This window comes from Macaca nemestrina, chromosome 7 (genome assembly GCF_043159975.1).
Source record: "Macaca nemestrina isolate mMacNem1 chromosome 7, mMacNem.hap1, whole genome shotgun sequence".
NCBI classification, from domain to species: Eukaryota; Metazoa; Chordata; class Mammalia; order Primates; family Cercopithecidae; genus Macaca; species Macaca nemestrina.
In genome coordinates this window covers 108044083-108071478 of record NC_092131.1, presented here as the reverse complement: position 1 = coordinate 108071478, position 27396 = coordinate 108044083, and the positions used below count along the sequence as shown (strand labels likewise).

The following is a 27396-nucleotide window of genomic DNA, read 5'->3' as shown; positions in this document are numbered from 1 at the left end:
CTGGCTCACTTTCTTCTGCTCAAGCCTTTATACTGCATGGCCTCAGTGGCCATGTGGACAACCCAGCCACACCTAGGTTTCCAGTTTCTTCTTTACCTCAAGCAAACTTCACCATTCCTTATCATGGCCACACCGTATACCCTATCATGATGTGGAACTGCTCTACATCTGAAATAGTAAATTCAGACAGCCCACTCTTTGGCCACAACATTTGGTGTTTCTTCCAGCTCTCACATTCCAGTTACACCCGTTACTGAACCTGAAGACTGCAGCCCCTTGTCCTCTCTGTTCTTTTCTTCTTCCTTCTCTACCCAGTTAGACTCTATTTTTGGTCTCCCTCAACCCCTCTCCACCTTTGGTCTTTAATCACTTTAACAATTTCATCAATAACCTTCAACACACTTATATATACCTAAATCAATCCAGTTGTCTGCCTTACCTTCAACTTCCTGACTGCTTTGGTAGTAGCACTGGGGCCAAAAAAAGAAATTTTAATTAAAAAACAAAAAAACAAAAAACAAAAAAAAACTTCTTAGCTGGTTAATCCAGGCATTTAAAGTAATGTAACTATAGGCCAGGCGCTAGCTCACACCTGTAATCCTAGCACTTTGGGAGGCCAAAGCAGGTGGATTGCCTGAGCTCAGGAGTTCGAGACCAGCCTGAGCAAAATGGCGAAACGCCTGTCTCTACTAAAAATACAAAAAATGGGCGTGGTTGCGTGCGCCTATAGTCCCAGCTATTCTGGAGGCTGAGGCAGGGAGAATTGCTTGAACTCAGGAGGCGGAGGTTGCAGTGAGCCGAGATCCTGCCACTGCACTCCAACCTGGGCGACAGGCTTTTCCCATCCCCCTGACTCTTTCTCAAAAATAAATAAAATAAAATAATGTAACTATAAATTGGGATCATGAGGATTTCATGGTCTTCCTTAACTGTCTACTGCTGAGTGAGTTGCAATAGTCAGCCCTTTGCCAGTCTCGAGAGTCCCAATGTAAAGCTGTTCCACTTTGCTCACACCTTCAACACCTTCCCCGCCCTTAGTTAATGAAAGAAATTCCACCTCCCATCACCAAACCTATAAACATAGCTACATGTCCATCTAAGCTTTCCCTTAGGAAGGAGGGAGTGTCTAAGGCCTCCTGTAGTGAAGTCAGTCTCTACTTGAGCTCAGATCCTACCTCTTCAGGAACCGCCCTCTGCTGTAACCTCTCCTCTCCTGGCTCTTTCCTACCAATCTTCAAATATGGTAAAAATAAGTATCTGAATGTCATGTGCCCCTTCAGATACCAATTGCTCCTTCACAGTGAAGTCACTGGATTATTCTCTACAATTATCTCCATTTCCTTCTCTCCACTGAAACTGCTCTAGCCCAGGTCACCAACACTGACCTGATTTCTAAATCTTGTGGCCACTTCTCAGTCGTTACATGTGACATGCTCTCTCTGGAGCGTTCATCACTGTTGATATTCCCTCTTGAAGCGCGTTTCCTTAGTTGCCGTTGCACTGTACTCTTACCTGGTCAATGACTTCTCTACCTGCCCTTGCTGTTCTATCCTGAGCCCTCGTGCTCTTTACACACACTCTCATCCATTTCCATAGCTTCAATTGCCATCTGCTTTCAGAAGATTCCAGAATCTCTATCGCCAGCCTTGATTTCACAAACTTTCAGTTACATATATTCGGTTACCCCTTTAATACTTGTACTTGGATGTCCCGCGGGCATCTCAAACTCATTATGTACAAAGCTGAACTCCTCATCTCGGACTCCCAGACCTGTTCCTTGGGCCTCAAACTTGGGCATTTCCTTGACTCTTCCCCCTTATTCGCACATGCAGTCATTCCCAAGTTCTGATGATTCCAGTTCCTGAAGATCCTTGAAATGATCAGCGCTCCACCCTCCCTGCGGTTACTCTAGTTCAGGCCACCCTCTCCCATTTAGGGGGCGGATCTCCCTATTTCTGGCTTTTCCTCTGTCGGCCACAGTGCAGCTGGTGTCTTTCTAAAACAACAAATTGGACTGCTAATCCCTTGCTTGAAAGCCTTCAGTGACTCCATGATCTTGCCTCTGCTGATTTGTTTCATGTCTCGCCATATCACATGTCGCAGTGTATTTCCTTTTCTTTTACATTGTGGGATCCGCTGCGCCTGGCACAAGGTAGGTGCGCCATCGATACGTGGAAGATTCACAAGGGCCAAGCTGGCACGAAGCTCTATATCGACTTGATGGCCACAGGCAGCAGCGTGGGACTCTGCTGCCTGTGGCTTGGCTACGGGAGCGAGAAGACACCTGGCCCTGTGCACTCCTTGCCGCGCTCTCCAATTCTGAGAAGGGACAATACCTTTCTTTCCCTGATTAGGAAAGAACGCCAGAGGTGACACACCTTCCCATCAGCTGAGGGGGTGGGCCATGACACGGTGAGGCCCTAGCTCCGCAGTTGCACTTCCTGAGGCCAGTTCCAGAACAAAAGAGGCTTGCCCATGTTCTGGGGGCACGAGGCTCGCTTCCGCCGGCCTTAAGGTGTCGCCGTCGGGCCAGAGGTGCGCTGGGCGCTGGGCGCTGGGCGCTGAGGCCGCGCCTGCCAGCTACCTGCGCAAGCGCAGAGGGCTCTTCCGGCGCCTACGCAGGCGGGGATGCTGCGGTTCCGCAGCGTGCTGAGGCAGCTCCGGTCAACACCCAATACTTGGGGCTCAGCTCGGCTTCCTCTTCGCGCTGAGATGCCTAAGAAGGCTGGTGCGACGACCAAGGCCAGTAGCAGGTCCCTTGGAAGCAGAGGGGTGGGCCTTAGGGCTACTCATTGAGGAGCGCGGGAGAAGCGGGGCCCGAGGGTGAGTGGAGGCACTGCCAGCGGCTTGCTGTCTTTCAGTTCCGGGGCTCAAGACAGCCGCTGCCACCCCCAGAGCTACGGCTCCTGCTGCTGTCACCCCGCCTCAGTAGGCTGCGCCGCCGTCCGCCCGGTGACTTCTGAGCGCTGGGCCCGGCGGCAGCCGAGCTTTCCTTGGGCTGCGTGTGCTGACCTCTGGCCTCCTCCCCGCACTCCCAGTCCAGCAATTCATGTTCCAGCAGCGGCATGACGCCTGCGCTTCCCCGGGAGGCTGTATTCTGCTTTCTCCTCCCTTACCTTGGCTGATCGCACCGCTTCTGTCAAGAATACATCACTCCCATTTCCGCCATCTTTGTATGGCCAACCCAGTCCGTTTCTCAGACTCAGCTCAAGCACTGCCTCCTGCTGGCAGCATCCACCTGTGCCCCAATGCTGAGCTGCCTGTGGGGTAATGTTCTGTGCCTATCTCATCGGTGCCCTTAGCACAGTGTATTATTATTTTGTATGTTCTTTCTCTCTCGCAGTAGTCCGAGCTCCTTGAGAGCAAGGGCCATGTACCTTTTCATCTTTACATATCCATTGCCTACATATTTGTTGAAGGAAAGTTCCTAGCACAGCCCCTATCGCATAACAGGCCTTTAAATATCAAGCACTGTTGTTTTTTTCTCCCTTTCCCCCAACACGCACACACACACATTTTCACCAACATTTATTAGCTCCGACTGCATGAGATACAATGATGAATAATAAATGGACTATGCCCCCAAGGAACTGGAAATATAAAGCAGAGGGAGGAACAAGCATTAAAGTTTAGAAGCAGGCCGGGCGCGGTGGCTCACGCCTGTAATCCCAGCACTTTGGGAGGCCGAGGCGGGCGGATCACAAGGTCAGGAGATCGAGACCATCCTGGCTAACACTGTGAAACCCCGTCTCTACTAAAAATGCAAGAAATTAGCCGGGTGAGGCGGCGGGCGCCTGTAGTCCTAGCTACTCGGGAGGCTGAGGCAGGAGAATGGCATGAACCCGGGAGGCGGAGCTTGCAGTGAGCAGAGATCGCGCCACTGCACTCCAGCCTGGGCGACTAAGCGAGACTCTGTCTCAAAAAAAAAAAAAATAAAAATAAAAAAATAAAAAATAAATAAAGTTTAGAAGCCAGGGTTAAGTTTTCTTGCAAGGGAGGAAAAAACACTCTTGGGTTGATGGGAACGCTTCGTGGGAAAATTGAGTAGAGCCTTGAAGGTTGTGGGAAAAGCGTTCTAGGTGGCCAGAAGTCCCAGGACACCACTGATTAACCTAATTTGTCTGTTAAGGGTGAAAGGGGGTAGTGGAAGAATCAAATTAAATGTGTGGGAAAGTATTTTGTAACCTGTAAAGTTGCGTGGTTGTCATTTTAGGGGAAAAGCCAGAGCAAGGAACCAGAGAGACCATTTCCTCCCTTAGGTCCTGTGGCAGTTGATCCTAAAGGTTGTGTCACCATAACCATCCATGCAAAACCTGGCTCCAGACAAAATGCTGTAACAGGTATACCTGGACACTGGGGTGGGATCAGGTGTGAATCAGGTGTCTCCTACAGCCTCCCTTTGCTTTGGTTAGCTGAAAGCTTATTCTGTGACAGTTCATTTTTCACATCTGCAGTTAGAGGCTTCTCCATTTTAAAATTCTAGATTCTAATGTAAAGGTGTCTGAAAGTGCATATATCTTTAAATCATGCCAAGTTACATGAAAACCATTGTATATTTTCCTTTTTAAAAATACGGTATTTTAGAAAGGACAGGTATGGAAACTTGTGCATAGTCTAGATTATTCTTAGTTTGTCCTATTCCAAAACTGGAGACATTGGCCAGAGAAAGAAGAGACATTTTAGTGTAGTTTAACGATCACTGGCCTAAGGAGAGGGAGAAAACTTGAGATCTGAGACCCATGATCAGTTCCTGTGCGAACTTGTTTTAAATCAAAACAGTATAAAACATTCATGAGCCCAGTTTTTTCATCTGTCAGATGAGATCATTAGACTAAGAGGCTTTCAGGCTATTCTCTGGAGTGCTGGAGGTGCCTCAGGAATCAGCTTTGGGCAAGGGGGAGGCCAGGCAGACAGGGCTGCTGACTAGCTATATTTACATATGTTTTAAATATTGGGATTCTAGAGAAAACTGGGGGAAAGGGTTTCTAAAGGAGAAAAAAGTTGGAAAACCGTTGCTCTAAATTATTTTGAAGGTCTTTTGCACCTCTAAAGCTCTGTATTTCAAACCATTTTTAGATTTTGAAAGGAAGACCACAAAATTGGTGTGCTAGACCTGGTTTATGCTGATGACCAGGTTAACTTAGCCATACCCTCCTTGGCCAGCATTTTCTAAGTAGTGGGTGTGAACATTATCTACTGTTGGAGTATTATGTTTCATTAGATCTAAAATGGGAGGCTGGGTGCCATGGCTCATTTGTAAAATGGAGATAATAATGGTATTAATATCTTCATAAAAGTCATTATAAGGATTAAAGAAGTTAGTATTTGTAAAGCCTTTAACACATTTGTGTGTGCTTAAAATCAGAGTATAGTAAGTGCTCTGTAATTATTTGTTAAGTAAACATTATTAAATTTTAAAAACACTCAGGATGTATGTCACATAAGAGGTGAACCTAGTCCAGGGCTCTCATTTTCCTGATGAGGAAACCCTGCACAACTATGTACAATCTAGTAAGCTGCCCTGTCCATGCACTTCCTCAGTGACATTGATGAGGCTGAAGGCCATCTATGACTCCCTGCCTGGGGCTTTTCACATACCAAGGTCTATTTCCAGTTGCCTAAATCCAGGATACTCCCCAGGGCTCTGTAAGCCCATCTTGGTCAGCAAGATTGAGTTAATAACTGTTTTCTTCTCTGGATTTATTTCCTGTAATGGTAGGGCCATTTTTATCACGTTCATGTTCCCTTAAATGTGATTAATAATTCATTTCTTCATTCAACAGTTTTTAATTGAAAATTTATGTGCCAGGCAAATGCAAAAATTCTTTTACAAAATGTCCTTGCTTCATGAAGAAAAAGAACTCCTTAAGGATAAAGTCCATACTGTTTTCATTCCAGATTTGACAGCAGAGGCCGTAAATGTAGCTATCGCAGCACCTCCATCAGAGGGAGAGGCTAATGCTGAGCTCTGTCGGTATCTTTCCAAGGTCCTAGAACTCAGGAAGAGTGATGTGGTTTTGGATAAGGTAGGTCTCTCTTTATTTATTTATTTATTTATTTTGAGACAAAATCTTGCTCTGTCGCCCAGGCTGGAGTGCAGTGGCACAATCTTGGCTCACTGCAACCTCCACCTCCTGGGTTCAAGCTATTCTCCTGCCTCAGCTTCCTGAGTAGCTGGGATTATAGGCGCATGCCACCACGCCTGGCTAATTTTTGTATTTTTAATAAAGACAGAGTTTCACCATGTTGGTCAGGCTGGTCTTGTAACTCCTGACCTCAAGTGATCCACCTGCCTCCTCCTCCCGAAGTGCTGGGATTAGAGGTATGAGCCACCATGCCCGGCAGTCTCTCTCTTTTTAAACATCTTTGATTATTTTATTTCTTTGTTTTGGTTTTGTTTTTGTTTTTGAGATGGAGTCTTGCTCTGTTTTCCAGGCTGGAGTGCGGTGGTGCAATCTTGGTGCACTGCTACCTCTCACTCCCAGATTCGAGCGATTCTCCTGCCTCAGCCTCCCGAGTAGTTGGGAATAGAGGCACCTACCACCAGGCCCAGCTAATTTTTGTATTTGTAGTAGAGACAGGGTTTCACCATGTTGGACAGGCTGATCTCAAACGCCTGACCTGAGGTGATTCACCCACCCCGGTCTCCCAAAGTGCTGGGATTACAGGCGTGAGCCACCGCGCCTGGCCTTATTTTATTTCTTTTTTGAAATGGAGTCTCGCTGTGTTGCCCAAGCTGGAATGCAGTGGCGTGATCTTGGCTCACTGCAATCTCTGCCTCCCGGGTTCAAGCGATTCTTCAGCCTCAGGCCTCCCAGGTAGCTGGGATTACAGGTGCCCCCCCACCACACCCAGCTAATTTTTGTATTTTTAGTAGAGACGGGGTTTCACCATGTTGACCAGGCTGGTCTCGAACTCCTGACCTCAACTGATCTGCCCACCTCAGCCTCCCAAAGTGCTGGGATTGCAAGTGTGAACCACCACGTCCAGCCATTTTTGATTATTACACATTAATAATGATTCGTAAAATACTGATTTTTCTGTCTTTTTCAAATAATTGAGAAACTAGTTGTTTATAACTTTTATATTTACTTAATCGCAGAAATCTGTGAATTCTTCCTATTTAGTCTCCTTCATGCCTGCTGCCTTAATCCTTACTGAGACTGTCCGCGCTGTGTGCTTATGCTTCTTCACTGCCACTGTTGCCAACATTTTCTCCTTTCTGAAATCATTCCTGAACCTGCTGTCAGATTAATCTTGCTTACCTCTCTCATCCTTTAAGCCATCACCACACTAAACAACCTAAAGCAATTCCTATTGTTAGTCATCTCCATGAATGACTCCGTCAAGTATTGCTAAACCCCTGCTTTGTCCTTGCTCACTAGGAGTAGCTCATTGGGAAGATAGAAGGTTCATATGATGTCATTAATATGGTTTTGTAGTAGGGGTGGATATCAAAATCACCTAGGAATGATTTCTAAATACAGATCCCTGGGTATCACTCTAGACTTCTTGAAATAGAGTCTGCAGGAGTGGGACCCAGCCATGTTTATATTTCTTAAAGCTCTACTTGTTTTCCAGTGCTATACTATATAGCTCCTATCCAGATTCCAGCTGGCATTCACAGTCATTGATTAACAAACTGCACCTAAAAATCCAAACCTGTGGCAGGTCATTTCTGATTTTTGTTTAGTGCTCATGCTCTGACATTTGCCTGAAAGGTATTCCCCACTCTTCTGCCTGTTCAAATTCCATTGATCTAAATAAACTGCTTCTCAAATTTAATCTTCTTTAAAGGCTGTGTTTGAAAACAAATCCTTTTTTTTTTGAGACGGAGTTTCACTCTTGTTGCCCAGGCTGGAGTGCAATGGCGCAATCTCGGCTTACTGCAACCTCTGCCCCCCGGGTTCAAGTGATTCTCCTGCTTCAGCCTCCCGAGTAGCTGGGATTGGAGGCATGCACCAACACGTCGGCTAATTTTTGTATTTTTAGTAGAGACAGGGTTTCGCTATGTTGGCCAGGCTGGTCTCGAACTCCTGACCTTAAGTGATCCACCCGCCTCGGCTTCCCAAAGTGCTAGCATTACAGGCATGAGCCACCACACCCGGCCAACAAATCCTTTTTAAAGTTGTTTTAAGTGGTTGTGAAATCGTAGCACTTGAATATCTGGCTGCTTTTTGTTTGGAATTTTCAGAAATGTTAACAACATAGAGAATACCAATTTGTTTATATTTATAATTATTTTACTACAAAGTTTTTATAAAATTGCAATATTTATTTATTTTAAAGATGATTTTCATTTTTAACTTAAAGAATTGCTTGAGACTAGAATATTATAAAGATTCTATATTCATTTTTTAGATTTTTTTTTTTTGAGATGGAGTCTCGCTGTGTTGCCCAAGCTGGAATGCAGTGGCACGATCTCAGCTCACTGCAACCTCTGCCTCCTGGGTTCCAGCGATTCTCCTGCCTCAGTCTCCTGAGTAGCTGAGATTACAGGCACACGCCACCACCCCCGGCTAATTTTTGTATTTTTAGTAGAGACAGGGTTTCATCATGTTGGTCAGGCTGGTCTCGAACTCCTGACCTTGTGATCCACCCCCACCCCCCCGCCCCAGCTTCCCAAAATGCTGGGATTACAGGCGTGAGCCACCATGCCCAACCTATTTTTGAGTTTTTAATGTCCAGCTTTTATTATAGAAATTGATGTATGAAGGTAAAAACCCTGGAGAGTTGTTAGTACTAACAAAAGTTTAGTAACAAATGTTAGGAAGAATCTAAGAGACAGTCTTTGATTAGAGCCTAAGTAACCAAGAAAAAGTGGTACCTAAGCCATCAGGAGAGCCCATTATACAACTAAGGTCTGCTATCTCTAATAGCAATAGAATGTGCTAAACAGTAAAGTATGTTTTTTCTCTTTTGGTCCAGGGTGGTAAATCTCGTGAAAAGGTGGTGAAGCTTTTGGCTTCTACAACTCCAGAAGAGATCTTGGAGAAATTAAAAAAGGAAGCCAGAAAAACATAAAAGCAAGAAATGAGGCCGGGCTCAGTGGCTCATGCCTGTAATCCCAGCACTTTGGGAGGCCGAGGTGGGTGGATCACCTGAGGTCAGGAGTTCGAGACCAGCCTGACCAACATGGTGAAACCCCATCTCTAGGAAAAATACAAAATTAGCTGGAGTGATGGCGCATGCCTGTAATCCCAGTTACTCAGGAGGGTGAGGCAGGAGAATTACTTGAACCCAGGGGGCAGAGGTTGCAGTAAGCCGAGATCACGCCATTGCACTCCAGCTTGGGCAACAAGAGTGAAACTCCCTCCCCCCAAAAAAAAGAAATGAAAAATACATCCTTGAGAAACTTTTTTTTATTGCTAATGATAAAGAGACTGTTAAATAGAAAAATATACTACATGCATAGAAGAACATGGGGGACATATATAGGTATATATTCGAATAAGACTCCAAAAAGTAGAAATTTAGAAAGTGCTATACATTGAATCAGGTTCTAAAATCCCTAACCCCAAACAGCCTGGAACATGTTACTCTGATTTCATGGCGTTGTAAAATAACAGAGTTGGAAAGAATATTCAAGATGACCTGATTTAACACCTTTCATTCTGTTGCGGGGGGCTTTTGATATCCTATATCCAGAAGTTGAGAGACTTACTCAAGATTGTACCATGCAAGCTGGCAACTAGAACCCAAATCCTTTGACTCCTTGTTGAATGCAGTTTTTCTGGATTGTAAATTAAAAATCATATCTCCACAACGGTTCTGGAATTTGGAGGATTGCCTTCTAATCCAGTTTACAAGTGACAGAAAACCTGTTATGCTGCTTTGTAGTCTTACTTTAGATTTTAAAATGCTAATTTAAATGTAAAAAAAATTTTTTTTTTTTTTTTTTTACATCTTTTAAAGACTATTGACCATTTTGTGGAAAAAGTAAAGAAAAATCATGACTTGTAATTAAATGTGAATTACAATTTTTGAGAAGTCACTGAATTTTCTTCTTCCTCAGTAATAACTTACAATTAGCAAGTTCACTAGTTTTTATGACTCTCCAAAGATCCTTAAGAAAGAGGACTTGGAAGCTATTTTTAGTATTTGTAAAAGCCTGTCAGAAATTACATCTATATTAAAGTTTCAAAAGCTAATAATATATTTTTACATATTCAGCTCAAGTTATAGTAATTTATTAAGGTAAATAACCTAATTTCCTTTGCTGATCAGAAGAGCTGATTTGCAGTTGTGTGCTTTGTCCAGCAAGTACATGAGAAAGATATATTGATGGACCAAATCATTAAAAACAAAATCCACAAGGAAGACCAATAATAAAAATTCCTGATGGTAGCTGGGCATGGTGGCTCACACCTGTAATCCCAGCACTTTGGGAGGTTGAGGCAGGAGGAACACTTGAGCCCAGGAGTTGGAGACCAGCCTGGGCAACAAAGTGAGACACTGTATCTGTCTCTGTCTCTCTCGATAGACAGACAGATAGAAATTTTATGCATATGTGTATATATATACACATACATATATTTATATATAAGATTATATGTAAGACCTCATATGTAAGAAGTCCAGGCCCGTGTGGTGGCTCACTCCTATAATTGCAGCACTTTGGGAGGCCAAGGCAGGTGGATCACCTGAGGTGAGGAGTTTGAGACCAGCCCGGCCAACATGGTAAAATCTCGTCTCTACTAAAAATATAAAAACTAGCCAGGCGTGGTGGTGGGTGCCTGTAATCCCAGCTACTCAGGAGGCTGAGGCAAGAGAATTGCTTGAACCCAGGAGATGGAAGTTGCAGTGAGCCGACATGGTGCCACTGCACTCCAGCCTCGGCAACAGAGTGAGACTCCGTCTCAAAAAAAAAAAAAAAAAAAGAAAAAATCCCAGACAGTGAAAGAGAAGCCACTCATCTAGTACAACTCTTAACTTGTACCAAATAGGTATCAAGGACAAGAAAAAGGTGGCTTATGTGAGATCACAGTGCACATTAGTGGCAGAGCTTGGTTTAAGCCCAGCTGCTTTGTCTTCTAAACTGTGCCATATACTGCCTGCAAATGTGCTTCTGTTTTACATGGTCTTAAGAGCTTTTCTCACTCTTTCTACACCATTTCAGTGTGTGCCATAAAGCCGTTTTACTTGTGGATTTTACATGGATCACTGTTAGAATGTCATAAAATGATACCATAAAAGATCAACTTTCCTGGCCGGACAGTGGCTCACGCCTGTAATCCCAGCACTTTGGGAGGCCAAGGCGGGTGGATCACCTGAGATCGGGAATTGAGACCAGCCTGACCAACATGGAGAAACCCCGTGTCTACTAAAAATACAAAAAATTAGCCAGGCGTGGTGGTGCGTGCCTGTAATCGCAGCAACTCAGGAGGCTGAGGTAGGAGAATCACTTGAAACCGGGAGTCAAGGTTGTGGTGAGCTGGGATCGTGCCATTGCACTCCAGCCTGGGCAACAAGAGCGAAACTCCATCTCAAAAAAAAAAAGATCAACTTTCCGTAGGGCGTGGTGGCTCATGGGCTCGTGCCTGTAATTCCAGCTCTTTGGGAGGCTAGGGTGGGCGGATCACGCGGTCAGGAGATCAAGACCAGCCTGAACAACATGGTGAAATCCCGTCTCTACTACAAATACAAAAATTAGCGGGGCATGGTGGCACATGCTTGTAATCCCAGCTACTCGGTAGGCTGGGCAGGAGAATTGCATGTGAACCGGGACCCGGGAGGCAGAGGTTGCAGTGAGCTGAGATCGCACAATTGTGCTCCAGCGTGGGCTACAGAGGGAGACTCCGTCTCAAAAAAAAAAAAGACAGCTTTCTTTCCTTCCCCTCACTTTTCAGCAGTGCCAGTTTCATCCTTAGGCCCACTTGCCTCATGTAGACAAAAGGCCAACCAGGTTTCATATTCATGTATCAACCCCTCCAGTAGGAGAAAAGGCCACTCCAAGGAGCTCTGGTATTTTCCAAAAGCTTTCAGTCAACCTTCCCTTATATCAGCCAAAATCAAGTCACATGAAGTTTCTAAGCTAGCCCCTATGGTCAAGGAATGCCATTCTGTAACACAAGTTCCCTAAAGCAGTAACTATAGAGGAAAGAGTTACCCTAATTATTTCAGGCCAATTAAGGCCCATCCTAGAGGTCAGCATACTCAGAAGCAAAGAAGTAGAGAGAGTTGGGTACCTGAATAAAATTGGGAAAAGTACGAAGAGAGGAATGGGTGCTGGATAGGAACCACCAGTTTCTACTATGATAACATGTTTACTTCATTTTAAATGGTGATATTTTAAATGTGGGGACATTTTGCCTAGTAAGTTTTTTTTCTGTGAGAAACATGGCAGTATCTTGTAACAAAGAAGATATGGTGACACTTTGTCATCAAAAACTACTTTGGGGCTGGGCATGGTGGCTCACGCCTGTAATCCCAGCACTTTGGGAGGCCAAGGCAGGTGGATCACCTGAGGTCAGGAGTTCAAGACCAGCCTGGCCAACATGGTGAAACCCTGCCTTTACTAAAACTACAAAAAATAGCTGGGCATGGTGGTACATGACTATAATCCCAGCTACTTGGGAGGCTGAGGCAGGAGAATCGCTTGAACCCGGGAGTCAGAAGCTGCAGGGAGCCGGGATCGCGCCACTGCACTCCAGCCTGGGCGATAGAGCGAGACTCCGTCTCAACAACAACAACAACAACAACAACAAAAAACCAGAAACAAAGCAAAACAAAAACTGTTGGAGGTAGGAACTGGCCCAGGGGCTGTATTTCCAGAACATGATTCCCTTTTCCCCCTGCAAACGAGGTAGTCTTTAGCAGTCTAACAAATTGTCTCACATAGGATTATTCCTACTAGTAAGAGATCACAGCTAAGGCTTGGGCACCTTGACCTGCTGTAGAAGCTCAGTTAATGTACTTTTCATCATCTGCGCTGTGGTCTTCCCCATGAATACTGAAGTAGACCCAGTGACCTAGTACCCAAGACACAAAATATTCAGCCTCCATAACATTCGTTTAATGACATGATTCTAGCTTTGCCCACTCCCATTAATTTCAAGTGCATACTGGCTAGGCAGTCTACATTGACTTGATTACACTGCCTTTCTTGTCTTGTGTTATCCTGAGAATCCCGGATTTGAAGCAGCCCATGAATAAGGTTTGAAAAATATTTATCCAACTATGCTGACATATGATGTTCTAGCACTGCATCTGTCATCTATCATCCCCACCTTAATAAATGATAATTACTTGTGCAAACATGATGTATTAATCATTTATTATCTTGGGTGCTTACTTGACAGACACTGCTAGGTGCTTTGCCTATACTGTACTTCGACAGAACCTGGGAAAGAAGAGCCTGGCTCATTATGCCCTGGAGGCAGGAGCAGAGATTTCAGACTCGATTTCTGTGAGCCATTCCACACTTTCCTCTCGGTTAGGGGATGGACCGCATCCCCTCTGATGGACCAGAGGATGGAGATGGCATCTTTGCAGTGTTTACAGTTCCAAACACCTAGGCTAGGTGTGGTGGCTTACACCTGTAATCCTAGCACTTTGGGAGGCTGAGGGGGGTGGATCACTTGAAGTCAGGAGTTTGAGACTAGCCTGACCAAATGGCAAAACCTCGTTTCTAAACTAAAAATAAAATACTAGCTGGGCATGGTAGTACATGCCTGTAGTCCCAACTACTCGGGAGGCTGAGGCCTGAGAATCACTTGAACCCAGGAGGTAGAGGTTGCAGTGAGCCAAGATTGTGCCACTGCACTCCAGCCTGAGTGACAGAGATTCCATTTTGAAAAATAAAGTTCCAAACACGTAAATGCTCAAACTTTAGGAGGCAGCTCTCTAGGCTGTGGGCTATCAGCATCCCCTCCTAGATTCCAGGCATTTGGTTATATAGTTACTTAGCTATAATGCAAAAGATACATTTTAGAACCCATGTGGCACCAAATTCAAATTGTTTTAATGCATGTAACTAGTGACTAAAAACTTAGAATTTCAATTTACATCCAAGAGGTGGCACCGTAACACAACAGCAGAAAGCCATACAAACTTTGAAACTCGATTCCTTTTGTAGTCAACAGCACTATTAGGAAATTTGTTCTGCAGTGCCTGACTACCAGGCTCACATGCTGTGATCCTTCTCGTCTTCTCAGAGCCATTCCTTAAGCTTAGTCCCCTTGTATCTTAAATTTAGCTCAGGCCAGAGTGGTGTTAACTTGGGGCCAGCTGGGTACATGAGAGTCTCAGCCCATTGCCACGGTGGAATCAGCATGGTCTTGAGTTCCTTCCTTAACTCTGCAGGTTTCAGAAGTCCATGTAGCCAGTGTTTCTGAAAATGGATCTAGGCTGGACAATTGGCAAGGAGCTAATTTCTAATCAAGATGCCAACTTATTAACTTGAGTGAAGAACACACCTGCCAAATAGACTATAGTGGGATCTGCTAGTGAGAACATTCTGTCCCTTTGGGAAGTCTCTTTAAGAGAATCATCATTTGAAGGCTGCTTGGAGAGCTTGGAATCAGAGCTAGGGAAATTAGAGGCCAAGGTAAGGGAGCTATGACCATCTATAACTCCCATTTCTGCTGCAGGGATGGACCTATGGTATCAACCAGCCACAGATGATCTTTTGCGACAACACTGGAGATAATGATCCTTCATAGTACAGGAACTCCCTTTTTCTAGGTTGCAGGAAGACCACCTATTTCTACCCACATAGGCATTCCTCAGACAATCCTTATAATTCAGTTATTAAGGGTTTGCATTTTATGATCCTGTCTGCCTCAGGGTCCATCGGTTCCCAAGATAGAGTTTGGGGAGGGAAGAATCCCCAAACTTTGCAGCCACAAGTTACATACTCCCTGGTCATTTCTACAGGAAACTAATCTGTGATGTGTTTTTACTATCACAGTGATGTTCAAACTGTTTCAAAGCCTTAGGTTTCCTCAGAGATGCCTAGGGGGATTGGGGCACTGTGGACAATAAGAGAGTGAGTCAAGTCAACAGCAATGCTAGCCTTTAGTTCTCTTCTACAGTCATACTGGGCAGCACGTACACGTGATAGCTGCTCATACCACATGTGGCTATTGAACACTTGAAATGTGGCTAACAGAATTTAAAAGTAAAAGATAAAGCTGGCCATGTTGACTCACACATGTAATCCCAGCACTTTGGGAAGCTGAGGCAGGAGGATAGTTTGCGGCCAGGAGTTTGAGACCAGCCTGGGTGACGTAGTAAGACCCCATTTCTACAAAAAATTTTTTTTAGAATTAGCCAGGCATGGTGGCATGTGCCTGTAGTCTCAGCTACTTGCGAGGCTGAGGCAGGAGGATCACTTGAGCTCAGGAGTTTTACGCTGTAATGGGCCATGATTGTGCCACTGCATTCCGGCTTGGGTGACAGGGCAAGACCCTGTCTCAAATTAAAAAAAAAAGAAAAACAAAAGCATAATAGAAATAAAGGCCATGGCCGGGCGCGGTGGCTCACGCCTGTAATCCCAGCACTTTGGGAGGCCGAGGCGGGCGGATCACAAGGTCAGGAGATCGAGACCACGGTGAAACCCCGTCTCTACTAAAAATACAAAAAATTAGCCGGGCGCGGTTGTGGGCGCCTGTAGTCCCAGCTACTCGGGAGGCTGAGGCAGGAGAATGGCATGAACCCGGGAGGCGGAGCTTGCAGTGAGCCGAGATCGCGCCACTGCACTCCAGCCTGGGCTGGGCGACAGAGCAAGACTCCGTCTCAAAAAAAAAAAAAAAAAAAAAAAAAAAAAGAAATAAAGGCCATGTTGGAAGCAGTGCAACAGAGAAGAGGCTGAAAACAGTATGGAATTTAGAAGGCAAGATAGAGAAGGGTGAATAAAGAAAGGAAAATAACAGCTATAGAAGTCAGTTAAAAAATTATTATTATTATTATTATTAATTTGTTATTATTTGAGACGAAGTTTTGCTCTTGTTGCCCAGGCTGGAGTGCGGTGGTGCAATCTCGGCTCACTACAACCTTTGCCTCCCAGGTTCAAGCAATTCTCCTCCCTCAGCCTGAGCCTGAGTAGCTGGGATTACAGTCCTGAGCCACCACGCCTAGCTAATCTTTTTTTTTTTTTTTTTTGTATTTTTAGTAAAGACGGGGTTTCGCCAAGTTGGCCAGACTGGTCTCAAACTCGTGATCTCAGGTGATCCATCTGCCTCGGCCTCCCAAACTGCTGGGATTACAGGCGTGAGCCACCACGTCCGGCCAAAATTATTCATTTTTGTATTGTTTCACTTTTTATATTATTTTGTAAACACACAAGTTGAGGAAATTTTAAAATGTGAAAAATACACATACAAACAACAAAGCTCTGGCCATTAGCAATTAGAGCAGCTTTATTTACCTAATTCAGACAAAGAAGCTGGAGATCCTTTAGGGAGTTAAAGGCACTAGCAGTGGAAAAAAACCATGAGATCATCATCACATCATCCCCTGAAGCTGTCTCAGGAGGAGTCACTGAAACCCAGAGAAAATCTAACTGGTAATTAATACATAGGGCTCTCATGTCCCTGAGGGAAAGGAATGAAAACACCAGCTCAATTAGCCCATACATGGGGCTGTCTGTGCCCTTTAGGGAGAAGAATGAAAACAGCTGAAATCAGCCCATCAGCCTATGAAGATATGGTGAAAGATATGCGAGTTGTCCTTCTTGCACCTCAGCAGCCCACAGATAACTCATTCTTATATATGAACCTCACTGACTGGGTACCCATTATGTGCCTAGCTCGGTGCTGCATACTTCATGCTCTCTCTTATTCCTGCAAAGGGGCAGTTGAATCACATATTAGCTGTTTTGTTGTTGTTGTTGTTGTTTGTTTGTTTTTAAGACGGAGTCTCGCTCTGTCACCCAGGCTGGAGTGCAGTGGTGCAATCTCAGCTCACTGCAACCTCCGCCTCCTGGGTTCAAGCGATTTTCCTGCCTCAGCCTCCCGAGTAGCTGGGATTACAGTCATGTACCACCACGCCCAGCTAATTTTTTAATTTTTAGTAGAGATGGAGTTTTGCCTAAAGTGCTGGGATTACAGGCATGAGCCACTGTACCCAGCCAGCTGTTCTGACCGAAGACTTGTCTTCTTCATTAACCTGCTCCTCCTATTTCATCCTGTAAATCTTTAAATCTGAGGGGTATTATCCACAGCTCATCTCCACTTTTCTAATCTGACAGCACTGATAGTTGAATTCCTCAGAAGCAAGATGTTTCTCTGGCACCCGGAGGCCTCAACAGTGTCACAACAGCTGAAGTGTCACTTCTTCCTCATCCTGGGCACACCGTGATGTAGTGCAGCCCCACTGATTGGGACCCATGCAGCCAGCCTGGCCCAGGGCCACTCTCTCCCAGAATGTCCACAGGTCAAGGGATCTCTACTTCCATCCTTATTTTCCTCAAACGCTGGTCCCAGCAGTAATCAACCAGACTTCTAGAAAAGAGGAGATATCTGCTCTCAAGGCTGCTGTGGGCTCCAGTGTTGTAATCTACTACTTGAATCTAGTTGTTTATTTCATTCTATAATAATTTAATATAGCAAATGTCAGGAAAAATCTTTGTTTAGATATTGTGTCATATCTGGATATATCTGAATCCTAAAGGATTAATCTCAATATTAACAATATTCACTTCTGCCAGTGTCAAGAGTATTTTCTGCTGTTGGGCTTAAATCAATTTTAAAATTTGAGAGTTTTAAAAGCATATCTTTCTGTGTTCATAAATAAACAGAACAAAAATTCTTTGAGTACCTTAATTTTTCACACAGAATTAACCAAAGCCTTATTTAATATTTCAAAATCCTCATTTATACATATTAAATATGTGTCTTTGGTTAAAATGCAAGATACTGAAAGAAAAATTCAAATAGGCATTTCAGTAAATAGTTTACATATAATATCTCATTTGTCTGACATTACAAAGTAAGTACTTTCACGAGTAACATTTCCAGCTAACTGAAGTCCAATAATAATAGAGGCCACCTTAAGCTGGGAGTATTTGTTTCCTATATTGCCTAATTTAAAAAATATCCTTTTCACTGTAGATAATTGTGCTAAGTAAAAGAAGTCAACAGTCTATGGCATAGATTTCCATACATAGCCAGATCTGTGTTTGGATAGAATGAATCAAATGAAATAGGAAGTCTAGGAAAATTTTTAAGGTATAAAAAAATTGTAGGCCGGGCGCGGTGGCTCAAGCCTGTAATCCCAGCACTTTGGGAGGCCGAGACGGGCGGATCACGAGGTCAGGAGATCGAGACCATCCTGGCTAACACGGTGAAACCCCGTCTCTACTAAAAAATACAAAAATCTAGCCAGGCGAGGTGGCGAGCGCCTGTAGTCCCAGCTACTCGGGAGGCTGAGGCAGGAGAATGGTATAAACCCGGGAGGCGGAGGTTGCAGTGAGCTGAGATCCGGCCACTGCAGTCCAGCCTGGGTAACAGAGCGAGACTCCGTCTCAAAAAAAAAAAAAAAAAAAAAAAAAAAAAATTGTATTTAGGTTTGGCTTGAACTTGTTTAAAAATAGATAATTTTTTAAAAAAAATTACATTTAGGAAACAAGTGTAGTTCTTTTATGAGAGTTCAAAATTAGTGCTGTCAATAACCTTCAGGGAAAATGATCATTTCCTTCAATTTTAACATTCTAAACTTAAAACTGATATTTCATTACCCTTAATTCTATCATAAAGTCCTATATTTTTCTTTAGGTGAATAAAATACAAGGGGTAATTACATATTTGTCTGTTGAGCATTATAAGGAAAGTGGCTTTGGGAACAAAAACCATCCTAGAAATCTCCCCAGATGTCTTTTTCCTATGTGGTTTCAGGAACCCCAAAACTATTCTCAGAGCAGTGACTCAAGTTTTATTACATTCTGTGTAACCCCAAGTCCAGCTAGCACTCAAAAACAAAACACAAACAAAAAACTCAAAGTCCCCATCATCCTGTTCTCAAAAGGACATTAATCTGATGTGTTCAATAATTAATATTTGACATTCTAAATTCACTACCAATTTTCAAATGTCAAATGCTATAATTTTATTTTAATTTATGTATTTATTTATGTTTAAGATGGAGTCTTGCCCTGTCACTGAGGCTGGAGTGCAGTGGCACAATCTTGGCTCACTGCAACCTCCACCTCCCAGGTTCAAGCGATTCTCTAGCCTCAGCCTCCCTAGTAGCTGGGACTACAGGTGTGCACCACCATGCCTGGCTAATTTTTGTATTTTTCATAGAGACAGGGTTTTGCCTTGTTGGCTAGGCTGGTCTCGAACTCCTGACCTCAGATGGTCCACCACCTCGGCCTCCCAAAGTTCTGGGATTACTGGCGTGAGCCACTGAGCCTGGCCAAATGCTACTAATTTTAGCTCAACTTTTATGCAAACCATCTTCCACATTTGAAGTGTTTATTTTCTGAATCAGATAATTTGCTTTCCTTTGCTAATTCACATATGAATTAACATAAGGAAACAATCACAGATCCTTAATTCTCAACTTCTCCTGCCCTACCTCATCTTCTGCCCATTACTCTACATCCTTTATGTCAACATTATGCTTTACAATTTACCAAATACTTCCCTCCCGTTGATTCAACAAATGTTTATGCAGCACCTATTATATCCCACTAGGGGTTTAATGGTCACAACTCTATATTCTCAAGCTCTTCCTTTGGTTATTTATTTTTATAATTCTGTGAGGGTGGCAGGGTGGGTATTGTCCCCATTTTTACAGCTGAGCCAATAAGCTCAGCGTTTACATGATTTTCTCAAGGTCACATAGGTTTTAAGCACAGAACTGGAAGCTAGGACTCCTTATGCCTAATGTCATATGTTGTTATAACAGACTGTCTACTTGAAATTAATTCTGTGTGACACTATTTTAATTCTTTGTTCTCACTCTTAAATTATCTTTAAGCTTTTTTTTCACGTCATTTTCTGTCCTATGAAGCAGAAACTGTGCCTTTTATTTCTTCCTGGTTTTAAGCAGGTGGGACGCAGGGGTACAGTCTGATAGTAACTGCTGTTAGAAAACAAAAACCATAACAACATAGATTATTCATGCAGCATGCAGAATTAACTCACGTTGAAAGGAGGTTTCTTCCCATGTTTTCAAGCAGGGCTGATACTCAGGACACATGCAGCCTAGCTGTGTTGGGTGTTAAAACATTTAAATACTGTTGGAAAACCACATCTCTTCTGAGCTTCCTGAGAAGCACTCCTCCAGCGCTGGCCTTGGACCCATACGTCTCCCTTTGTGTCAACAGCTGGCACAGCACAGAATCCTGCCCTAAAGCTATAGTCAGCTACTGTCCCAACTGCCTGTGCTTTCTCAGGTGATCATTTTATAAATCTTTTTTTTTCTTTTCTTTTTTTGAGACACAGTTTCGCTCTTGTTGCCCAGGCTGGAGTGCAATGGCATGGTCTCAGGTCACTACAACCTCCACCTGCCAGGTTCAAGCAATTCTCTTACCTCAGCCTCCCAAGTAACTGGGATTACAGTCATCTGCCACCATGCCTGGCTAATTTTTGTATTTTTAGTAGACACAGGAGTTTACCATATTGGCCAGGCTGGTCTCGAACTCCTGACCTGAGGTGATCTGCCCATCTCGGCCTCCCAAAGGGCTGGGATTACAAGCGTGAGCCACCGCGCCCAGCCTATAAATCGTTACTTTTAGAGACAGGGTCTATCTAGCCCAAACTGGAGTACAGTGGCATGATCCTAGCTCACTGTAGTCTTGAACTCTTCCTGGACTCAAGGGATCCTCCTGCCTCAGCCTCCTAAGTAGCTAGGACTACAGGCATGCACCACCACAACCAGCTAATTTTTAAATTTTCTGTAGAGACAGTATCTTGCTACATTGCCCAGGCTGGCCTCGAACTCCTGGCTTCCAGTGATCTTCCCGCCTCAGCCTCCCAGAGTGCTGGGATAACAGGCATGAGCCACCATACCCAACCAGGTGATACATATTTTTAATAACACTTCTGCTTTCAGAGAAGATCCTGGGGTATAGTCAGGACATTACTATCTAGGCTAAATATCTGTAGTATCAAATCCTATCTTTATATAACAGCACTGGCTTCTTGCCTACTGATGTAATTAGGGGGGTACAGGGAAAACCCTTACTGTTAAGATTGTATTTGCATCTTAATGTGAATGCATGACTTATTAGGTCCTTTCCAATAAAATAGTTACCAGAGAGGGTGGCTCTTCAGGAAGGGAGAATAAAAGGGAGAGGTAGATGCAGAGCATGAAGTACCTGGAGAAGTCAACCTCGAGGGCCTAGTCTGGGGTGCTGAGAGAGAAGGCAGTAAAAAACAGGCTTACGAAGATACCCTTTTTTTTTGAGATGAAGTCTCGCTCTGTTGCCCAGGCTGGAGTGCAGTGGCATGATCTTGGCTCACTTCAACTTCTGCCTCTGGGCTTCAAGCGATTCTCCTGCCTTGGCCTCCCGAGTAGCTGCGATTACAGGCATGCCACCACACCTGGCTAATTTTTGTATTTTTAGTAGAGAGATGGAGGTCTCATCATGTTGGTCAGACTGGTCTCAAACTCCTGACCCCAAGTGATCCGCCCGCCTCAGCCTCCCAAAGTGCTGGGTTTACAGGCGTGAGCCACCACGCCCAGCTGGAAGGTGCCTTTTAAAATATTATTTAGTTTTTTTTTTTGGTCACTCTAATAAAGTTAGGAAGGTGCCTGTTAATTCCTTTGACCTATGTTGAAATTTGCACTCCTAATGTTACTCTCAAACCAAATAAGCCCTTTTCAACAGATATGAAGGACAGCATAAAAAAAACAAAAATCTCATTTCAACATATTAATAAATGGGTTAACTGCCAGAACTTGGGAGTGAAGATGCTTAAATTTTTAAAATTTTTATTTGAATGAAATCATTGTAATAATCATTCAAATGATTTGAAATAGAATGATCTCTGTGAAAGGAAGTTTATAGCATCACTATTTATAGAAGAGAAAGCAGCAGAGGTATGTATCTGCAAGTGAATATAACATTGTAAAATCAGCCTACATTAAATACCAAAAAAGAACAATCAAAATGCAGCATTACTTACAGGATTAAAAAGAAAAGTGTGAACAGTACAGAGTTAAACTTTTGTATGTGTGAATTTTGACCTGCTATGTTGTTAGCGAAAAGCCTTAGTGTTTGCATAAAATGTGTACCCTGATCCCAACCACCATGAGATCAAGACACAAACTGACAACGATTCCTTATTTTACAGCTTTATTACTGATTTTCCTCTAAAAAGAAACCCAAATAAATGTGACGCTGACTCATCTATAGAGTAAGGAATCACAAAGTACCATAGTACTTTACAAAAGCAAAAGCAAAAAAAAAAGCGATTGTTTTACCTTTCAACTGCTGATGTTATGTACAATCTATCACAAGAAGCATAGCTGTGCATTCATGAGCTGATTATATCAACCTCTAGAATTTTAGAAACGAACACATCTAAGCATATGGATAACTCTCTTACCTTACAAAGTAAAAGTAAGCATTTTCTATTTAAAAATTTTTATTTCTGTGTAAAACAAAGAACTCCTAGAGGTCAAATAATATACCAAACTCATAGCAGTATTAAGTCATGAAATAAAGAAGATTCTGAGGTAGAAGTCAAGCAATATAATCCACAATTTCAGGTATTCCCAGCAACCATCGCATCTCGCAAGTAAGATCTATTTTTTTTTAAAGTCTCAACTTCCACAAAATCAATAATCCATTCTCTAAAATCAGATATAAAACTATGACCAACAGAAGACACCCAAACTTTTGTCATGGTAACAGAGTAAATGCTTTTACTAAAAGCTGCCAACATTTCTATCAGTAGTAACCGTAAGGAGGCCGCTGGTTGTAACCATAATGTCCATATTGCTGGGGATAGTAAGGTTCTTGTCTGTGTTGTGGGTAATTGTTACCCCAGGATCGTCCATGCCACTGATTGGATCGATTGTCACTTGGCCACCCCCATCTGTTGTCCCTGCCTCTGAACTGTCTGTTGTCTTGCAACCTACAACAATAAAAACAAAAAAAGTCTTTAAACTTCCCTTGTTAAAAAAACATTATGACAAACCCATAGCAGTGCTTCTGGTTTCTCATTCTAATACACAATAAATAAGACTATAAAACATTTTTCACAATAGAACGTTATAGCACCAGTTATTCAAAACTTTCCTAAGATTGAAATCACTCTTCCAGTGTTATACTAGGTATACTTTACAGAGACATAGGCAGACTATATAACCAATAGAATAGTTCCAAATTAAAGTGAAATCTATTCAATTGCACAAAAACGATATGGTAATTTATTCCTTTGACTATTTTGAATTATTAAGTAAAAGTAACTTCCATTTGTAAACTTCTTCCTAAAGTAAAATCAAAACAATATTTTCTTTCTGGAATTGAACCAGTTGTTGAAAACTCTAGGTTTTTTTTTTTTTTTTTTTGAGACGGAGTCTCGCTCTGTCACCCAGGCTGGAGTGCAGTGGCCGGATCTCAGCTCACTGCAAGCTCCGCCTCCCGGGTATATGCCATTCTCGTGCCTCAGCCTCCCGAGTAGCTGGGACTACAGGCACCCGCCACCTCGCCTGGCTAGTTTTTTGTATTTTTTAGTAGAGACGGGGTTTCACCCTGTTAGCCAGGATGGTCTCGATCTCCTGACCTCGTGATCCGCCCATCTCGGCCTCCCAAAGTGCTGGGATTACAGGCTTGAGCCACCGCGCCCGGCCAACTCTAGGTTTTTAAAGTAGATTTGCATTGAAAATATAGTCTACAGAAAGAACATCTAAAAACAAGAAAACACACACACTTGAACAGCAAGAAAAAAATATATGGTGCTGAAAAAATATTAAAGCAAATATCTATCAGAAACAATGTATCAGGTACTGTTATTAGGTACTAGGTATGCCATACTAAAAACAGTGGTCCCTGCCCTCACTGGTCTTCCAGTCTAGCAGATTAAAGCGATCCTCTGCCAGATCAACCATCTGCATTTATTCTTTTGAATACACACCGATTGCCTCTGTTTCTTTGGTTCCCACCAGCTCTGCTATTCCATTCCTCCACAATTGGAGGAGACTCAGGAGGGCGTTTCAGGTATTCCTGATACTCCTTGTCATTTTCTGTGAATCTACTAGCAAACATCTCTTCAAAATTTGGAACAGCTTCGGCAGTGTCAGTCATTCTGAAATTCTGTACAATTTTGAAGACATTTCCATTAAAAAAATTTAAAAATTAACACTCTCTCCAGATAATGAAAAACCAAGAAGTAAGCAATTTTTAGGCAGGGTATTCGTGGAAGCCTTTGTGTGCTTTCAGACTTGTCATATTTTAGATACTGAATTCAACATTTTCTTTTTTTTTTTTTGAGACAAGGTCTCTCACTCTGTCACCCAGGCTGGAGCACAGTGGTACAACCTTGGGTCACTGCAGCCTTGACTTCCCTGGCTCAAACAATCCTCCCACCTCAGCCTCCCAAGTTGCTGGGACTACAGGTGCATGCCACCCATACCCAGCTAATTTTTGTATTTTTTGAAGATATGGGGTCTTGCCATGTTGCCTAGGCTAGAAGTCTTGGGCTTCAGTGATCCTCCCACCTTGGCCTCCCAAAGTGCTGGGATTACAGGCTTGAGCCACTGTGCCTGGCCCAAATTATTTTTCTTACGTTATTAACTTCCAATAAAAGGTTTTGGACAAAGAGATGTGACAATGGAAGCTACTGTGGTAACTTCTTCATTAGCCTGCCTTTCCTCCAAACATATGCAAATATTTGTAACATTTATACTACCTACTTTCACTCCAACAAAATTAAACCAAAATTATTGTTTGGAGTGCAAGAAACAATATGTAGATTTTCTTTCTTTTTTTTTTTTTCCCCCGAGACAGAGTCTTGCTCTGTTGCCCAGAGCTGGAGTGCAATAGCGCAATCTCAGCACAATGCAACCTCTGCCTCCCAGGTTCAAGCAATTCTCCTGCCTCAGCCTCCCAAGTAGCTGGGATTACAGGCATATGCCACCACACCCAGCTAATTTTGGTATTTTTAGTAGAGATGGGGTTTTGTTGACCAGGCTGGTCTTGAACTCCTGACCTCATGATCTGCCCGCCTTGGCCTCCCAAAGTGCTGGGATTACAGGTGTGAGCCACTGCACCCAGGTTTTTTTTCTTTTTTTTTTTTTTTTTTTTGAGACGGAGTTTCACTCTTGTTGCCCAGGCTGGAGTGCAATGGCGTGATCTCGGCTCACTGCAGTCTCCGCCTCCTGAATTCAAGTGATTCTCCTGTCTCAGCCTCCTGAGTAACTAGGATTACAGGTGCACGCCTGCCCGCTAATTTTTGTATTTTTAGTAGAGATGGGGTTTCATCATGTTGGCCAGGCTGATCTTGAACTCCTGACCTCAGGTGATCCGCCTGCCTCAGCCTCCCAAAGTGTTGGGATAACAGGCGTGAGCCACCACGCCCAGCCTGACACTCTTATCTTTCAGGCTATTGCTCTTAGTATGCTTTATAAAATGCCAAATATAAAAGACTTTCAATGTGTCTGGGATTGGCAAACTATATGTCAAATTCTCAAATCCAAGGAATGAGTTTTAAATAAATTCACCTAATTAAAATCATGCGTAGAAGAATTCTACTGGGATCACAGAAATCACTAAAAAGATGACCCATACCTAATCCAGATGGGCAGTAAAAATCGTAAGGCAAGGAAAAGGTGCTACTCCATTTTTATGTTCTCATGTTCTCCCACGACTCCCCACCCACACTCATGTAAACAAATATCAACTGTATTATTACTGAGAATGGAATTCAAATAGAATGTTAATTGACCCAAGCTTTACTTACCCCAAAGATTTGAGGCAGCTGTATTGCTTATTAGGTTGTTTAAATCTGTGGGAGGAAAAAAACAAACTTGACTTTATTTAAGGAAACTCTCAAAAGGCGTTTGCGGGGGAGGGTAGCGCATAAGAGTCTTACTCGAGGACAGAATTGGAGTAAAAGTGCTCTAAGGCCAGGCGCGGTGACCCACGCCTGTAATCCCAACACTTTGGGAGGCCAAGGCAGGCGGATCACGAGGTCAGGAGATCCAGACCAGCCTGGCTAACACGGTGAAACCCCATCTCTCCTAAAAATAGAAAAAATTAGCCGGGCATGGTGGCAAGTGCCTGTAGTCCCAGCTACTCGGGAGGCTGAGGCAGGAGAATCGCTTGAACCTGGGAGGCAGAGGTTGCAGTGAGCCGAGATCGCACCACTGCACTCCAGCCTGGGCGACAGAGCGAGACTCCGTCTCAAAAAAAAAAAACCGCTTGGCCGGGCGCGGTGGCTCAAGCCTGTAATCCCAGCACTTTGGGAGGCCGAGACGGGCGGATCACAAGGTCAGGAGATCGAGACCATCCTGGCTAACACCGTGAAACCCCGTCTCTACTAAAAAATACAAAAAAAACTAGCCGGGCGAGGTGGCGGGCGCCTGTAGTCCCAGCTACTCGGGAGGCTGAGGCAGGAGAATGGTCTAAACCCGGGAGGCGGAGCTTGCAGTGAGCTGAGATCCGGCCACTGCACTCCAGCCTGGGCGACAGAGCAAGACTCTGTCTCAAAAAAAAACAAACAAACAAACAAACAAACAAAAAAACCGCTCTAAAGACTTCCAAAACTAACATTCCAGAGAGGGAACTGGTTCTCACAGTGAAGAGCAAGAAGCTACAAGATTTGTCCTCTGGGTCTTCAAAAGCAAAATAGTTCAAGTATGAATAAGAACTTCATAAAGTATATATGTTCTTTTAGGATAAGCCTTTCAGATTTGTACTTGAACACTACTAATTTATTCACCATAAATAAAACCACAAAGAACTTTGGCTGTGGGTGACTAACCCTGGAAATAACCAACCAGAATGGGGTTTCGCTGCCCTAGGAGGTGAGCCCGGGGAACAGACGAAGATGCAGACTGAAAACAACTGCGTTTTCCAGTCCGTCCTCAAGGCACATCACAGCTTGCTTACCAAGGTTCTGGCAGATTTGCTCCCTTCCGAAGCACCTTATACCTCCAGAAGTGAGGGAAATTATGGGCCGTGAGAAGTAAATGGGTTTCGGTCTAGCAAAGAGTACAGATCACCGCACGGGGGAGGACACCTCGCCGGCCACCCAGCTCGGCCGCCCCGCTCCCTCCTCCCGGGCGTCCTGGGCGACTCACCGGCCAAGGGCTATGTCTATCCAACTCGGGCCGAACCTCGCCGGCGAGACACTGAGAAGCCGCAGGAGAGGTGACCTCTGGCTCACCACACCGTGGAACTCCAGACCACTCCAGCTCTCCAATGTAACGGAGCCCCTTCCTCTAGAATCCAACAATCACCTGACTTCCGCTTCCGGCGGGCTAATGTTGAGGGTGCCT

General features: G+C 43.8%; 2 protein-coding genes and 1 long non-coding RNA gene across 9 annotated transcripts in view; 1 reads left to right on the top strand and 2 right to left on the bottom strand.

Moving 5' to 3' along the window:
• LOC139364060 (uncharacterized) overlaps window positions 1-2607 on the bottom strand; it is a 57260-nt gene extending 54653 nt beyond the window's left edge. The window contains exon 1 of the long non-coding RNA XR_011625279.1: window positions 1386-2607. This is a non-coding gene — a long non-coding RNA (uncharacterized lncRNA). The remainder of the gene's footprint in view (window positions 1-1385) is intronic.
• On the top strand, window positions 2597-17751 carry C7H15orf40 (chromosome 7 C15orf40 homolog). 7 transcript variants are annotated; one of them, XR_011625275.1, is made up of 6 exons: window positions 2597-2742; window positions 4214-4340; window positions 5899-6026; window positions 8929-9088; window positions 11120-11392; window positions 17192-17751. XR_011625275.1 is itself a non-coding variant. In XM_011768592.3 (4 exons), the coding sequence occupies exons 1-4, from the start codon at window positions 2629-2631 to the stop codon at window positions 17195-17197; spliced, it is 375 nt and encodes a 124-aa protein (XP_011766894.2). In that variant the 5' UTR covers window positions 2597-2628; the 3' UTR covers window positions 17198-17751. The 7 variants fall into 7 exon arrangements, 4 of the variants coding, with proteins under 4 accessions (XP_011766894.2, XP_011766892.2, XP_070955450.1 ...); XR_011625277.1 differs by lacking the exon at window positions 8929-9088; XR_011625276.1 differs by lacking the exon at window positions 11120-11392.
• Window positions 17752-22229: 4478 nt separating this feature from the next.
• Window positions 22230-27360, bottom strand: RAMAC (RNA guanine-7 methyltransferase activating subunit). The gene is made up of 4 exons (XM_071099353.1): window positions 27199-27360; window positions 25857-25901; window positions 24033-24211; window positions 22230-23030 (listed from the first exon to the last, which is right to left on the bottom strand). Exons 3-4 carry the CDS (start codon window positions 24200-24202, stop codon window positions 22844-22846), a joined length of 357 nt encoding a protein of 118 aa, XP_070955454.1. The 5' UTR covers window positions 24203-24211; window positions 25857-25901; window positions 27199-27360; the 3' UTR covers window positions 22230-22843.
• Between the last annotated feature and the right edge of the window lie 36 nt (window positions 27361-27396).